At 41.8% G+C, this 17,715-nt stretch overlaps 1 protein-coding gene across 1 annotated transcript; it reads right to left on the minus strand.

Moving 5' to 3' along the window:
* tor1b.2.L (torsin family 1, member B gene 2 L homeolog) lies at positions 1-10,519 on the minus strand. Its single transcript, XM_041572936.1, has 6 exons — positions 10,327-10,519; positions 9,050-9,306; positions 4,412-4,708; positions 2,837-3,003; positions 2,538-2,665; positions 1-296 (listed from the first exon to the last, which is right to left on the minus strand). Exons 1-6 carry the CDS (start codon positions 10,517-10,519, stop codon positions 58-60), a joined length of 1,281 nt encoding a protein of 426 aa, XP_041428870.1. The 3' UTR covers positions 1-57.
* Between the last annotated feature and the right edge of the window lie 7,196 nt (positions 10,520-17,715).

The raw sequence follows: 17,715 nt of genomic DNA on the forward strand, positions 1-17,715 counted from the left end.
TAGGAACATGTCAGTATCACTTTAAGGCAGACCTATGGCATTATCCTCTGATAGAAGTCAGAGATAAAAGTCTAATTTGGCAGGTACCGTATGACACCCTTTAACAGACAACACACTCTTATCGTCTGGGAAGTAAGTCATATCCTTAGCCACTTTCCCTGCCAGTTCCGTATCTATTGGCTTGCCTCGGCGCTGAATTTCTGTGATGACGCACTTCTTTATATGCCTGAACTGCAGCGGCAGAAAGGGAACGAAGAAATCGATGAAGTTGATGAGGCTGCTGTGCCAAAATATACCTTTGGGACAAACAATTATGATTTACACTTTTATTCTTATTCATAATATCCAAAAACCAAAATTAGCAGCACAACAACTTGAAGCCAATAGGTTTTCACTGGTCTATGTCAGATTAGATTATGGATCCATATCAGTTGCTACAAAGCTCCCAGCTTCCCCAAAAGTGGGCTCTGGGATCTTTGCAGCAACTGTTTGAATTGTGGCAGATGCTGTTGCACTTCTGCCTGGGGGTATGTAAATGACCCCTATTAACTTGTGGTTATTAGACATAAAACTTCTTATCAGTGTCTTCCTATAGCTCCTGAGCCTCTCAGCAGCCACAAGGGCTGCTTCCTTAGAGCAGGGAGCCCCAACCAGTGTCACGTAAGTAACATATGTTGCTCACCTTCCTTTTAATGTTGTTCCCTGTGGCTTCAAAGTAGGTTCTCATTTTTGCATCTTTTCACAGCTATTATTTTGGAACACCAGGCATGATCTCATGCTTGTGGGGCTCTCCAACATTTTATTACATTTGAATGTGGCTCACAGTTAAAAAAACAAAAAGATTAGGGCCCCTGCTCTAGGGTCAAGCTAGTGCCACATCAGGCTGGTACTCTCCGTGCATATAAACAAGGAAGGAGAAAAAGCACATCAGCTCTGTCATGTATGTGCACTGACATGCATGTTCTTATAATATTATGGAGAGCATCAACCATCTTAATAGACCGCTGGTTTGAACGAGGCAAGAAAGAGGCGATTCATGTCAAGGTGGAGAAACCGTCCCTAAACAGAGGCGGGGGCCTTCGACACCACCTGTCTGTTACATACAATGCTGTTCTAACCTGGCGGTTTCAGAACACTTCACACATCCATTCATGCAATTCTCATAAAACACTTTAAATAATCCTATCACAGTAACTACACAGAATCAACACCTCTGTTAATTTCAGATGTCACCCTTTGAAGAGTTACAATGTGCCATTGGATTAGTGGAAGAGTTTATATGCCGAGAATTTCAGTTGAACTGAAGAAGCTGCTCGGATGAGTAGTGAAACGTCTTCAATGATTACTCAGCAAGTCCAGTTGTTTTAGATTTACCTATATTAGATATGCCATGACCTGGATCAGTGATCCCCAACCAGTAGCTCGCGAGCAACATGTTTCTCTCCAACCCCTTGGATGTTGCTCCCAGTGGCATCAAAGCAGGAGCTTATTTTTGAATTCCTGGCTTGGAGGCAAGTTTTAGTTGCATAAAAACCAGGTGTACTGCAAAACAGAGCCTCAATGTTGGTTGACAATCCACATAGGGGCTACTAAATGGCCAATCACAGCATTTATTTGGCACCCCAAGAAAATTTTTCATGCTAGTGTTGCTCCCCAACTCCTTTTACTTCTGAATGTTGCTCACGGGTTCTAAAGGTTGGGGATCCCTGACCTGGATGAATGAAAATCTTCATAGTCTTAAAAATATTCTTTTTGGAGGGGTGCTCAAGCAACTTGAATCCTTACCAGGGGTAATAAATCATATAATATAACATACGCTGCAGAACTTATGTTTGTAAAGGTGATTAGGGTGCTTTTATTTTGGTCACAGATCAGGCAACGTTTCTGGGGTTTCAAGGCTTGAGAAAGAGCAAGAAAGAGCCCGAAACTCCACCCAATCTGTGACCAAAATAAAAGCACTTTTTTTTTACCTTTACAAACGGAAGTGCCGCAGTGTGTATTATATTACCCTGACATGCATGGCGACTGCCTGTGTGCACACATACGAAGTGGATTTCAGCACGACAATACACACTTTCACATTTCCGTGCCAAAATCGGTGCCATGTGTGCACACAGACCAACACTGTACAATTCAGTGCAATAACAACATGGAGCAAATTGAAAGTTAGTTAAGTTCTCTAATGCCATTTAATGTGCTATTGATTTACAAGTTCGGACTGGCAATCTGTGAGTTCTGGCAAATGGCATTGAGGCTGATGTAATATGCCATAGACAGACACTATATAGTGGGCTGCTGGGGGAGGGGCTGTTTGAGCCTTTGTGTACTTGAAATGCCAGGGCATTTTCCGAATTTGAATCCCTGTCCAGACATGGTGATTTACTCCATCTCTTAATTTCTTATAGCCACAGCACTGCATGTGCTGGAGAATTTTATTTAATAATGAAAAGATTCCAGCAGCATCTCTACAACACCCCCATTTCACACCTCCAATGGCAATACCCTTTATGAAAGGCAGTGGGGTTTTCTTCACTTACTGCTTTGGTTGTAAAATTCCCCAACAGACAGTGCATCCTCCAAGTCCTTTAACTGAAGATCCTCCCTGTTCTTCCCTGCCTGCCAAAACTCCAGCACCTTGGGGGTAATCAGTTCCCCTCCGGCATTGCTTAAAAAAAAAAAAGAAAAGTTCATTCAGAAGTAAGGCAATGAGTTACCTACTGATCCGCCCTTTACCAAGGGCATCTCATCAGTATTATTCAGTCTCTACTACCATAAGGCACCATAATGAAACGAACATTTAAACTAACTCATATACAAGTGGAGATTTAGTTCTTACCTGAGGAAAATAAAGATAGAATGCCTAATATTTAACCAGTCATTCGTATCCAGGAAGGGTTTGAGGACATCTATAAGCTCCGGATGCATCTTGTCCATCTGATCAAATATAAATAAGGAGGGTGGACACTGATGGACATTACCACGGATCCACGACCTCAGTTGCTCCTGTAGTATAGATTAGTATAAATTGACAGATCTTTTAAGTTCCAAAATTTACAAGAGCTCTAAAATGAATTTGCAGTGGGATCTGGTCAAATTTCACCAATGGAACACCTGATGTTTTTATTGGAATATCACTATCAATAGGGTTTTATAATGATTTTATTTGAACTCTTCAAGGAGTTGTTCACCTTCCAACACATTTTTTTCAGTTCAGTTGGTTTTAGATTGTTCACAAGAAATAAAGAGTTTTTTCAATTACTTTCTATGTTCTGTTTGTGACCATTTTTCTAATATTTAAGTTCAAAGTTCCAGTTTCAACTTTCTTATGTCTGAAGCAGCTCTGTGAAACTGTTCTAAACTGATACATTAGTTGATATATTTCTTATCTTTGGCACTATGGAGTGGAATCCCTGAGTTTCATTAAAGACAGCTGTTGGAATTGATGCCATTTTTAGCGAACACAATTGAGCTGAAAAGAGTATTTGATAAAGCTCTGCCTTTGGTCACTATAGTAGTTTGACTAGAACTATAACAGGGTGACTGTTACCCCAATGTTTCTATATATCTGTAACCTTGTTATGAGCTAAGGGGGCCCAGTCTGAAGGTCAGTTAGGGGGAGATTTGGGGTAAGTGTTTATTTGTGCCCTGGGTAGCCCTGGTACTATAGCAGGGTGACTGTTACCCCAATGTTTCTATATATCTGTAATCTTGTTATGAGCTAAAGGGGCCCAGTCTGAAGGTCAGTTAGGGGGAGATTTGGGGTGAGTGCTTATTTGTGCCCTGGGTATCCCTGGTATCCCCTTTTTTTTGGTGGGCCCCTGGTGTAACGGTCCGACACTGAATGTTTCTATATATCTGTAACCTTGTTATGAGCTAAGGGGGCCTGAAGGTCATTTAGGGGGAGATTTGGGGTGAGTACTTATTTGTGCCCTGGGTACCCCTGGAACTATAGCAGGGTGATTGTTACCCCAATCTTCCTATATATCTGTAACCTTGTTATGAGCTAAGGGGGCCTGAAGTTCATTTAGGGGGAGATTTGGGGTGAGTACTTATTTGTGCCCTGGGTACCCCTGGAACTATAGCAGGGTGATTGTTACCCCAATGTTTCTATATATCTGTAACCTTGTTATGAGCTAAGGGGGCCTGAAGGTCATTTAGGGGGAGATTTGGGGTGAGTACTTATTTGTACCCTGGGTACCCCTGGAACTATAGCAGGGTGATTGTTACCCCAATCTTCCTATATATCTGTAACCTTGTTATAAGCTAAAGGGGCAAATCTGCTCAAATATATAATGGTTTAGTACAGTTCAGTTAGTTCAGTATTTTGCACATCTGAAAAGATACTACTAAAAATAAATGCAGATGCCACCTGCACATAAACATAGTGTTAGAACTGAATTTTTAAGATTACATTGTACTGTGGAACCAGGTGCTCATGAAGGAAATCAGTAGCACTAAAGAGATGGACACATTTACTCTTTGCATCAAGCTTGTATATATTATCTGCAATGATTTTGCTGAGAAAGCTCTTGCCGGTTCCCGTCCATCCGTGCAGAGACAGGACCAGTGGCTTCTTAGGATCCTTGTTGCTCATTAAACCAGACACAGCTCGATATATCACCTCCTGAGCCAAGTGCTGCCCAAATAACTTTTCCCTCAGATCAGCCTGTAGGGCCTGTAGGACTGAAAAGGGCAACAAAAACAGATCCTATTTGTGCCTGATGAAAAAACAGTTCAATTAATTCACCCCAAAGCCCTATGTTAAGGAAAGCTTGCACGTAAAACCCCCTCAGTATCCAGTCTGGGATTTTTTTAATCTATGTTTTACTTCTTTGAACAAATTAACAATCAATCAAACTACAATAAAGAACAAAAGCAAAAAAGTTATTAAAAAGACAGCCATAATAATCATACTGGACAAATTTATAGCATATCTGTGAAGCCCCATCTTTCACTCCATAAATTCATCCTCCAGGAGTAAGTTTTAACATGAATAATAAAATGTAACAAAGACAGGTACCCGAGGAAGGGGGTCCCCCCCCAAAACATTGCATAGCCTGCTAAAAAACTAATACTAAAAAAATTGTACAAAGAACTTTCTCTTCCAGCAGCAATCAGAGCATTGTAGACCCATAGATTATGATTATAGATTATAAGCATGACAAACAGAGAACCTGTCATACCATTGCCTAGCAGTCTGTGAAAAAGTGCTGCCACCTATTTGAAGAAGGGAGAAAGGAAGGGAATTCGGATTGAGCTGACACAGGTTAAAAAGACAGTACTGTATGGTGAAGGCTCTGTGGACCGATTCTCGGGATGAGTAAAACGGAAAAGTTGCTGCTACCTATGCAAAGAAGGGAAGGAGAAAGGGAATTCTGAATGAGCAGACTAGGGGAAGTCTCTGTGAGAGTAAAGGGTAGTATAAACTGGAAAGATACTCAAGATGATTAAGAGGGAAAAGGTGCTGTTCCTATACAAAGAAGGGAGAGAGGAGGGGAATTCTGATTGAGTTGACACTGACTCAACTCGGTGAGAGTAAAGAGTAGCTTAGAGGGGAAAAATAGGAGAGGACTGTAGGGGTGAGGGTGCTGTGGGACTTGTACAATGCTACTGAGATAGGTGGCACTTAACTGTTACTGCTGGTTTACATTTGCCATACCACCTGCTGGTCCACTTCCCATACTTGTTTACAGCCATTATTGCCATTACCCAAACTTACTCTAAGCTGGCATCACTATCGCTACGTAGGTTGTCTCTCAACCCATTTTTCTACCTAGTCTACTAAACTATCCCAACTAGTGCCCCCTCACCTGTTTCGTCTATTGTCCGCAACGCATTACAGCCTTCTGACCAGGGCAAGTAGGAGGGCAGCAAGTACAGAAAGAGAAAGGAAGCAGCGATACTTCTAAAGATGGGCTCCGAATGTACCATGGGGTAGATCAGTAGTGCCATTTGGACCAAATGCAACTCCACTTGGGAACCTTGCCCACTTCCTGCAGAGATGAGAGTTCTACTGGGATGCTATAGCGAGAGACACTAAATATGACAGAAACAGCGGTGACACACAGGTGAAAGACAGCTCCTCCCATAGAAACCAAGGAGATGCATACTTCAAAGGTATGTGAAGGAAGACACACAGGGGTGCACTATAGACAGGGGTGCTCCTCCAATGAGGCGAGTTGAGGCACTCTCCTTCTGATGAAGGGAGGGTTAACCCCCCGAAACATTGATCTTGTTGGTGGCACAATAAAAGGGGATGTTCCCGATTGCTAAAAGATTTTGTGTGTGCGGTTCCGGTTACTTATTCGCACCCCCTTGGTTGCCAGGGGCGACAAAAATGCCGCAACCTGGAAACTCGGTTCTTCTAGTGCAGAGAGAGCAATTGCACTCTTTGCACTAGCGACGTGGACCCCCGTCCGGCGCTGAAGGTGAGTGCCGTGGGGGAGGCGGGGGGCGGCAAAAACAAAGGACGCCTCGGGCGGCAAATTGGGCAGGATCTCCCCTGACTATAGACAAGAATATGGGTGAGAAGTCTGCAGGTGGCCATGGGAAATTTTGTCAGTAACACACACACACATTGGTTTCTGGGACTGTGGATCGGGTACCTGAGCTGTACGTTTTGGGAGCTGCTTTCTACTTTGGGACTGTGAGATAGCGGCTCCTGCATTGTGTGGGAGATAGGAATCCGTGTGCGTGCAGCCTGAAACCCAGCTTGTTGTGTGTGTTGATATATATAGTTGATATATATATATATATATATATAATTTTGTTTTTTTTCATATTCAAAACGTGTTTATTAAAATAAAATATTCAAAACAAATATAGAAGCTTTTGCTACATGAATCACATTGAAATAATAAACAAAGAAACAATATATGCAAAGGTTGCCAATGATACACATTACAAAATATAGAAACAGAATACACAAATGAGAAATTGTACACAAAAAAAAAAAAAAAAGGAATAATAAAAAAAAAAAAAGAAGAAGGAACCAAAGAAATAAGTAAGGCAAGGCAATACGTCTATAAATAAAATAATCCACTAAACACAGCATCGCTATCAAGCTTCAGGGTATCAAGGCGCAGTTGCTTCCCCTGCATTTGCTATAAATTGCATCCATAAAAACCAAGTGTCCGCAAATTTCCCTTGGGTATTATTGACATAGGCCGTCAATTCTTCCATACGATAGATTTCACTCACCACTTTATACCACTCCTCTCTAGTAGGAGGCAGGAGACTCCTCCAATGTAACGGAATTAGGGATTTAGCTGCCAACAAAAGCTGCATCACTAATTTTGACCGAGAAGGGCCGAAAGACTTAATATCATGAAATAATAATAGGGTTGATGGAGATTTAGGCAGTTGGATCCCAGTTATGGTCTTACAGTCAGACAGAACATTTTTCCAGTATGAATTCAATACAGGACAACTCAGCCAGATATGGGACAGAGTTCCTGGTTCCCGACTGCACCGCCAACATAAATCATCTGAACACAAACCCATCTGTTTCAGCCTCACCGGAGTTCTATACCACCGGGAAAGTAATTTAAAGGAGTATTCCTGATACTTATTACTAATAGAGCAGCGGGAATTAGTTCGGTAAATAGAGGCCCATTCACCATCAGTAAAAGTCGTTTCCAATTCCACCTCCCATTGACGTGCATAAGATGGGTGGTCTTTGCATTTCAAACTATTTAGTAATTTATAAAATATAGAAACCTGATGCAGAATGTTCCCCTCTCTAGCACAAAGGGATTCAAAGGTAGTCAGGTCCCTGGCCACTACTCCACATAGTTTTAAGTCTACCAACCAATGAGAAAGCTGCCGGAATCTCCAGAAATCCTGTAGGGACCACAACTCCTGGTTCTGTACTACTTGGGACGTTACACCCGGCTGAGTTAACAATAAATGCCTTAAACTAGGCTTCAAAATGCCAAAGGCCTGTTTAAAACCATTGTCTTGAAGACTAGGTGGGAACTCCGGATTGTTATACAAAGGCAAAAGTGGTGAGGGAAATACCGTTAGCTGAAGTTGGCGGATAAGCTGTTTTCCAAGTTAAGAGGGTAGGAGTTATTAATACATGAGGACGTATCCCCTTAAGAGAGTGGCTAATATCTTTTGCCCATGGTAGGGAGTGAAGGGTATGATCTACCCAAGAATCCTCCAATTGCCTCCAGTGTACAACAGAATTTGGGTCCGTAAATGTTCGAATTCTCGATAAAATACTGGCCTGATAGTACGCCTCCAGATCAGGATAACCAAGCCCTCCATTCTGTCTTGTTTTATGAAGAGTTAGAGTCTTCACTCTACCCCTCTTCCCCCTATTAATGTAATCTCTGATCATATTGTTAAACTCTTTAAAAAAATTAGGAGGAAGATGGATAGGGAGAGTCTGGAAAAGATAAAGAAACTTAGGCAGAACCGTCATTTTTACAGTGTTAATTCTACCTAGCCACGTAAAATGTTTAGTTCCCCAAAGTTGTAGAGTTTTCCGAGTCTCTTCTAATAGGGGCTTATAATTTAAATTATAAAGTTGTTGGCTGTCAGGCGAAATCCGGATGCCCAAATACTTTATACACACAGGTGGAAATTTAAAGGGAAAGTTAGATGTCAATTGTTGTTGCAGTGGTAACTGCATATTTAAAATTAGAGCCTCTGACTTATCCATATTGATTTTATAATTGGACAGTGACCCAAATTCCTTCAGTTCTCGCAGAAGATTAGGTAGGGTAATCAGAGGTTGTGAAATAGCGAATAAGAGGTCATCCGCAAATGCCGCAACTTTATAGGTATCGCATCCAATCGTTACCCCTAAAATATCCGGATTGCGTCTGACAGCGGTTAATAAAAACTCCATTGTTATCACATAAATAAGTGGGGAGAGAGGGCAACCCTGTCTCGTCCCATTCCTTATCTCAAATGGGGGAGAAAGAATCCCATTGACTCGAACCTGTGCAGACGGAGCAGTATAGGAAGCCATAATTTTACCCTTGAACTTAGGCCCGAACTCCAAACTGTCTAATGCCAAGTCTAGAAAGTCCCAACTAACTCTATCAAAGGCCTTCTCTGCATCTGTCGAGAGAAGCAGAGAAGGCCTGCCTTGCACTCGAAGCCATTCAATCCAATTGAGAACTTTATAAGTGTTTTCCTTGGCTTCTCGATTGAAAACAAAGCCTACCTGATCTCGATGGACAATCATAGGGAGAATTGGTCGTAAACGCTGGGCCAGAATTTTGGTGAACAATTTCAAATCTTGATTGAGGAGAGAGATGGGACGATAGCTACTACAATTAGTATCATCTTTACCTGGTTTGGGAAGAACAGCAATATGCGCCAGTAAAAATTCTTGGTTAGGAGGAGCATTAATATCTAAGCCGTTAAATAGCGCTTCCAGGAGAGGCGTTACTTGGGTAAGACATTGTTTGTAAAACCCAGCCGGGAATCCATCAGGACCTGGGGCTTTATGAGAGGGGAGTTGTTTAATAACATCCAAAATTTCCAATCTAGAAATAGGGAATTCCAATGCCTCTAAGTGCACAGACGGAATCGAGGGGAGTTTATTATCAGATAAATATTTACGAATATTTATCCGAAGATGATCTCTAGCCTGAGAAGAGATAGATGGATTAATATTATACAATTTCTGATAATAAGCACGAAACGCTGCCGCTATCTGTTTAGGTAAAAGATGGACAAGGCCTTTATCATCCTTAATTTTATGAATATGGGAAATGGTGTGTTTCTGCTTCAAAGCTTGAGCCAGCATCTTCCCAACCTTATTTCCATATTCATAATATTTTTGTTTAACTTTACTTAAAGTACCCTGAATCTTATGATTCAGCAAAGAATGTAGTTTAAGTTTACATTCGGTTAAAGTCTTCAAACGTTCCTCATCAAGAGATTGCTTATGCAACTCCTCAAGTGAGTGTATTTGGTCAAACAATTGGGCAAGTTGTTGAGACCTCAGTTTCTTTAGTCTGGAACCGTGTTTAATAAAGATACCTCTAGCTAGACATTTAAAGGCCTGCCATTTCGACATGGGAGAAGAAGTCGTGTCAGATTGAAGAGCTGCACTATAAGCCACAGAGGCTTCAGTCAACTCAGACATACAATCCGGATCATTAAGCAGAGATTCATTAAGTTTCCATCTCCATTCAGAAATCTGTTTATGTGGAAATCTCAGAGTTATTGAAGTAGCCCCATGGTCTGACCACAAAATATCTTGTATCGAAGCTGACGACAGCCATTCCAGGTGGTATTGGGAAAGAAAAATATAGTCAATTCTAGTATATACAGCCTTAGCATGAGAGTAGAAGGTAAAATTACGATCCTTGGGATACAGATATCTCCAAGTATCAATCAGTTGGGTTCGTCGAAGAGCCTTATGTGTCAAATTGATGGCGGAATACGGGAGTGAAGATGTTCCCTTGGACGAGTCCAACCTAGGTTGCAAAGTAAGGTTGAAATCCCCTCCAAGAATCAAACATCCTGCACCAAAAGAGTCCAAAGCGGACAGCATCTTCCTAACAAATGAAGGTTGCGATTTATTAGGAGCATATACACTCCCAATAGTACATAGGGTATGGTGAATAGATCCTTTCACAAAAATATATCTGCCTTCAACATCCCTCAACACATCCATCAATTGGAAATCTAAATTTTTGTGCAAACCAATAGCTACACCTTTGCTTTTTTGAGAGGCATTATTACTATAAAACCACCTGGAATAGCCGCCATATTTAATAGGAGCACAGTCAGCCCCCTTAAAATGTGTCTCCTGTAAGAGAACAATATCAGTTTTGCCTTTGTACATTGCATGTAGGATTTTACGCCTTTTCTCAGGAATATTGAAGCCATTAACGTTTAAAGAAGTTACAGTAATATCACCCATTGAAGCAGACTGTAAATGCATAGTGACTTATATAGCCTTGCCAAAAACAAATAATAGTAATAGTAAAGAAAAAAGAAAAAACGACAAAAAAAACCAAACAATGCGAAACATGCCACAGAAAAATCAAAATACACATTAAACTGTGCGATAGACATCGCAAAATGGGGCCTAGAAAAAATCACCAAAAAGGTGAGATGTAATAGGGACTAGAAGGGTTAACAGCCAGTGTCTTCCCCAATAGTCACCCAATCCCCTGGGGGGGTGGAGAGCTCAGTATGCCGAAAGGGCTGCTCCCCATATACCCGATCCAAAAACAGTGTAGAACCATATATGAAAAAGAACAGTACCATACCGTCCAGCAAAATCCAATCGAAATGCAGAGTAGGAAGGTGACGGAGAAAAGAGTAAAAAATTATAATTAAAAAAAAAACAAAAAAAACAAGAAAAACAGATCCAACTGAATTCTTCGTCAAAGTTGACAATACGTTGCCAATAACAAATAAGTCAAAGAGCTGGTAGGCAGTATAGTACATGTTGAATATACTCATCCCTCTGGTGGTAAATCTTTGGCCGGGGTGACTTTGGACTTCTTACGTTGTTCCTTGGGTGTAGTCGCCTCGGTCCATGGTTCTCGAGCAGGCAATAACGGCAGTTTCGGCAGATAGCAAAACTTTATCCATTCCGGCAAAGTAACATCAGAGAGCCCCAGGCCTGCAAGAAAAGGAGCCAAATCATCCGGCCCAGTGAGAGCAAAGGATTGGCCATTGTGGGTTACATGTAGACTGAACGGATAACCCCATCGGAATAGGATGTTATTGTCCTTAAGTGCAGTTATAAGGGGTCGCAGTAGTCGTCGGTGCTGTAGAGTAGACCAGGATAAATCCTGGAGAATTAACAATTGCGCTTCCTGGAAGGGAATGGTTTGCATTTTCCTCGCCTTTTGCAAAATTTCCTCCTTCACAGGAAAACGAGTCAGGCAACAAATTACATCTCTAGGCCGATCCGTCGGCAATCCTTTAGGCCGCAAAGCTCTATGTATCCTCTCAAACTCTACCATATGCGTATCTGGTTTCTCAAGGATAAGATTGAAAATTTTCATTGCAGTAGCCTGGAGGCTTACTCCATCAACTTGTTCCGGGAGGCCTCTAATGCGTAGATTACAACGACGACCCCGATTGTCTAAATCGTCTATCCGCTTCTGCAGGGAGTAGAGCAGTTTGTTTTGAGTAGACTGTGACTGAATCAGGGAGTTAGTAGCAGTTTCCACAGTGTCTTGGCGCGTTTCAGCATCTGCGACACGCGAATGTAATGTAGCCATTTCAAGCTTAAGATCTGCCACTTCCTCGCGTACAGTCTTTTTAATTTGTGAGACCAAGTGTTCAAAATCCCTTTTAGTCGGGAGCGATTTAAGGTAAGAGAGCGTGGCAGTATCAGTACTCACGGACTCGCTGTCGGAGTCTTCTAGTGGACTGCGCGGGCGTCTCAGCGCCATCTTGGATTTATGCGACGCAGCTTCCAAATCTGCAGAAGTAAAGAATTGCTTCAGCGAACGTTGCGCCTCAGTCGTTCTTGGGGTCTTAGATGTCTCTGAGGTAGAATCTTTAAGTTTGCCGTGTTTACCCATAGCCAAAATGAGGGATTAGCACTGTTTTGGATCGGTTGGATCAGGAGCCGCACACTCACACGTCCACCATACTCAGATGCAGGCCACGCCCCATAATTTTGTTTTTGTTACTTGGATTTTAGATTACAATTGGAATAAACCCAGGCCGGTGCAGTTTTCTCCTGATAGGAGCACCAGCCCGGGGTTTCAGATAAGTACAATCATTTGGGGTGCCTAACTTTTGGCAAAAATGTCTTTCCTTCTCCTTTAACCAAAAGATTTTTTACGTTTTGCCCTCTTTTACAGGCCATTAGGTGAATTAGGTTGTGTGAATTTAGTAATTTGGGGTGCACTTGTTTGTAAAATATGCCAATATTTTTGCAAAATCTTGCTGATTTGTCAACTTGCCGTGGTGTATTGGCTTAGAAAGACAATATGTTTATTTTAATTTTCCTTTGCTTAGGCTTGACTCCTTGGGGAACTGTAGACATTATAATTATTACCATGTATTTTTACAGCACTGACATAATTATTACTCTCTGTCAGGATGTCTCTGAGGTATCCCCTGTCCCAAAACCTTGTCAACATTTCAGTGGCCTGCTCAGGAGAGATGTTACTAAAAGAGACGATTCTTGTTAATTGTGTTTTGGGCAGGGACCTCTTTAGTGCAGGTGGGTGAAAACTTGTGAAATGTAAAAGAGTATTCCGATCAGTTTTTTTTTTATACCAATCAGTGCTTAGCTTAGTTCCAATTTTGTGTATGTTCACATCAAGGAAAGATATACAGTCCTGATCATACACCAAGCTGAAATTTATTGTGGGAACTACAGAGTCCCCACAATAAATAAGTGACTAACAAACACTGTAGTTTATTTACTTTTCTGGTATTGGAATTTAGGAGAGGTGCCGACCCCTCCAACCAACAGGGGGCATTGCTTGCTGAAGAGGTTTGGGGAAAAAGAGCCATTACTGGAACTGTAATAGTGTGTCGCTAGGGCCTTTCCATATTAGAAAGTATTAGGGATGCACCGAATCCAGGATTCGGTTCGGGATTCAGGCAGGATTCGACCTTTTTTCAGCAGGATTCGGATTTGGCCGAATCCTTCTGCCTGGCTGAACCAAATCCAAATTTGCATATTCAAATTAGGGGCGGGGAAGGAAATTGCGTGACTTTTTGTCACAAAACAAGGAAGCAAAAAATGTTTTACCCTTCCCACCCCTAATTTGCATATGCAAATTCGGATTTGGTTCGATATTCGGCCGAATCTTTCGCGAAGTATACGGGGGGTTTGGCCAAATCCAATTGGTGGATCCCTATTAGAAACACAAACCGATGTAGCGTCTATAAGCAATACACTGTGTTTGAAAGAGAGGGGATAAACATAGTTATCCTCAAAACTGGCCCTTTAAATATGTGGGTGCCACATTACTTTCTATAGCCGCCCCTCGGCGTTGCATGTAAAAACCATCACCAAGTAAAAAATAATTGCCATACAATACAATTTTCAGTAGGTCAAGAAGGAAAGTTTGTTCATCAGAATTATTCCTCCGATGTCTTAAGGATGTCACTTGTAGCTTGGAGTCCCATCTCATGGGAGATGAGTGCACAGACTCCCACAGTCTAGGTTGGCCAAGTATATCTCCCCCTCTGGTAATTGGTTATCATCCCATAGATATAGTAACTGTGTGGTATGTTTTAGGTAAGCCCAAGTAGTGACAACAAAGTTTTGTAGTACAGGTATGGGACCCGTTATCCAGAATGCTCGGGACCTGGGGCTTTCCGGATAACATCTTTCCGTAATTTGGATCTTGATACTTACATTAAATAAACCCAATAGGCTGGTTTTGCTTCCAATAAGAATTAATTATATCTTAGTTGGGATCAAGTATAAGGTACTGTTTAATTATTACAGAGAAAAAGGAAATCATTTTTAAACATTTGGATTATTTGGATAAAATGGAGTCAATGGGAGACGGCCTTTACATAATTCGGAGCTTTCCGGATAATGGATCCCATCCCTGTAACCGATCCAGAAAAGTGGCTTTAGGGAAAAAGACTGATTCAGTGCCTGCCACTATGGGTCTATCCATGGGATGCTGTAGATTCTTGTGTATCTTTGGTAACGTGTAGAAAACTGGTACAAATTTAAATTTATCTAGAGGGGATAGAGAACTCATACTCATAAATAAGGAGCACCCGATGGCACTCCTCTTCTCTCGCAGCTCGCAAGATGGCGGCGCCCAGAGACTGAAGATGACACTTCACGGTGTGGTGACATCATCATGCCGGAACGCAACGCCGGTGTCAACATGCAATGGCACCAAATTTAAACCTTAAAAGACGGCAAAAGAGTAGAATCACTGCCCGTGAATAGGTTCTGTATTATACGTTCCTGGGTGTGCTTGTTCTACTATTATTGGACTGATGATCTTGACTTCGGCTTTCCTTCGGACATTTCCTTTAGACATTGGAGGAATAATTCTGATGAACAAACTTTCCTTCTTGACCTACTGAAAATTGTATTGTATGACAATTATTTTTAATTTGGAGACACTTTTTACATGCAACGTGGGGGCGGCTATAGGAAGTAACGTGGCAATCACATATGCAAATATTTTTCACCCACCTGCACTAAAGAGGTCCCGGGCCAGCAACAAGTTGTTCCAGGTAACTTTAATTTCCAGTTATTAAATCAGAATTTAGTGTTTTCTAGTGCAGATATCTGCAGATAGCTTTAAGAAGGGGTTGGATGGTGTTTATCAAGTGAGGGAATACAGGGTTATGGAAGATAGCTCATAGTACAAGTTGATCCAGGGACTGGTCCCCTTGCCATTTTGGAGTCCCCCTCTGAGGCATATTGGAGAGGCTTCAGATTGGGTTTTTTGCCTTCCTCTGGATCAACTGGCAGTTAGGCAGGTTAAAAAAAGTTTAAAGGTTGAACTTGATGGACGTGTGTCTTTTTTCAACCTAACTTAATATGTTATTAGGTTACTATGTTAAGCTGAGCAGAAAGCAAGGTTACAACTCTTGTAGTTAGTAATGCTAGTAAGTAAAGCATCATGCTTTTTGGCTCAGTGTCTGCCAACCTGGGCTGGGAGTTCAAACCAGAAAAAACGCTGCCTACACTTTACAGCTTCCCCATTCATGTACATTAGGCTTTTAAAAAAAAATTCTACAGATTTTAACTTGTGTTTTTTTGCTCAAAAACTGTTGCTTGTGTGCAGGGTTGAGTTGCCACCTGTCTGCCATTCACCCTAATGTCTCTGAAGGGGTGTGCAGGTGAAATCTGCCATCTGGACAGAACTGTAAATGAATATCCAGAAGAAAGCCAGCAGCACACTGAGTCTGGTTGCAGTTGTGTTCAAAAGGAAATTTTATTTAGCCCATATGCAAAAGGCAACGTTTCGAGCCTACCAGGCCCTTTATCAGGCTTGATAAAGGGCCTGGTAGGCTCGAAACGTTGCCTTTTGCATATGGGCTAAATAAAATTTCCTTTTGAACACAACTGCAACCAGACTCAGTGTGCTGCTGGCTTTCTTCTGGATATCAATTTGACCCAGTGACAGGGGTGGGTCTCACAGTACAGCACCTGGCACTACAAAAGTGTGAACTAGGGAGGTGAGCGCTCCACATGATTGATTTTAGAACTGTAAATGAATGGCGCGGCAATTAGCCAATTGCCCATCACCACATCACTAACCTGCCCTCTGATGTCACCAGCCTCTGATGTTTCTGCCAATGAAAAAGAATCGGGGAAAGGGGGCAGCAATGACAGCGGCTGAAGCCCAGCTTGTTGTGACCAAACCCTGTAAGAAGGTCTGTCTGTACTGTACTCTTAAAGGAACAGTAACCCTAAAAATGTTTATGTAAAAAAATCCACTGTACCATGCCCCAATAACAGCTCTATCCTGCATAAATTCAATGCTTTATCCAAAATACCACTAAAAACCTCTGCTTCCAGATGTCTTCCCAATGAGCCCAAAATGTTCTATTTACAGTACTCACCCTTCTCCATTGCAAATTCAGATGTCCATTTCTGCACTTGCCTACTGTCATCTCTTGCTACATCAGAAGCCGGTGTCCGTTGGTTTAGATGAATTGAAGCCTTCCTTTTGATGATCCCTTTGTGTTCTCCTGTTGCTTTAACTTAAATTAAATTCTTTCGTATCCACTTTTTCTTTCCGTGGCACCCTCACAGATGTATGCTGTTGAACTTGCTCTCGTCTTTGCTGCTGAGTTGATTCCACGTTGCCTTGCGTTGTCCAGCTGCCAGTCTGGTTCTCCCTAGAGATAAGATTATGGGGCCCTATGGCTCCTGTGTTTCCTAATCTGTATCAGCCTACTTTGAGATCTGCTATCAGGCCTAGCAGACTTGTCCCTGTTGCAGAACCTACCATGTACCCTGCTGTGAGTTTGTCTGCTCCTGTGATAATGGTGCTGCCTAGTTGGGCTGCGAGAAATGGAACTGCTGCGGTAATCATATGCTGGGGAGCATAAATGCCTATGTATTCTTTGTGTTCTATAATAATTATGGCCATGGCCCTGCTATCCCTTGAGTACTTGTTGGGTTTGCTATATCGTGCCCTGTGTAGAGTTTGGAGTGTATGCGCCTGTGGAGTTCTCACGGGATGCAGCTGGAGAGGAGACGGGCTTCGAAGACGCTGAACGGGTGAGCTCCGCTTCATATATTCTCCTCATTATATGTTTAATAAATTGGGCCACCTCCATCTTCTCAGCTCAGGGAATTGGCCTCCTGATGCCCTTTAATGCACCCATATTTCTTTCCTAAAGGAACAGACTGAAAACACTAATGATTTATGACTACGTTAAAGGACAACTGTTTTTGTTCTGTGTTATTTTCTACAGCGATAAAAATAGGAAATACTTATGAAAAAAGAATTGCATTTGAATAACTAAAAAAAGCAGAAAATATTCAAATGAATTTAATTTTTATTTGAAAAAAAACAAAAAACCATGCCCTCCATTTATAATCATTTATCATGAGCCATATTTTTTTTTTAAAATTAACCTCTTCCTTTGGACTTTACCATAATAAACACAATGCCCACACTGACTGGCAGCTGCTCCCTGTTCTTATAAATAGGAAACCCACTGCCTATGATAGACCCCTTACTATATGTGGCATTGCTTGTGCTACGCTGGTATACCACTACAAGGTATAGAGTTTCTCATTCATGATGGGAATCACCTTCCCCAGTG

The sequence above is a fragment of the Xenopus laevis genome, chromosome 8L (genome assembly GCF_017654675.1).
Source record: "Xenopus laevis strain J_2021 chromosome 8L, Xenopus_laevis_v10.1, whole genome shotgun sequence".
NCBI lineage: Eukaryota > Metazoa > Chordata > Amphibia > Anura > Pipidae > Xenopus > Xenopus laevis.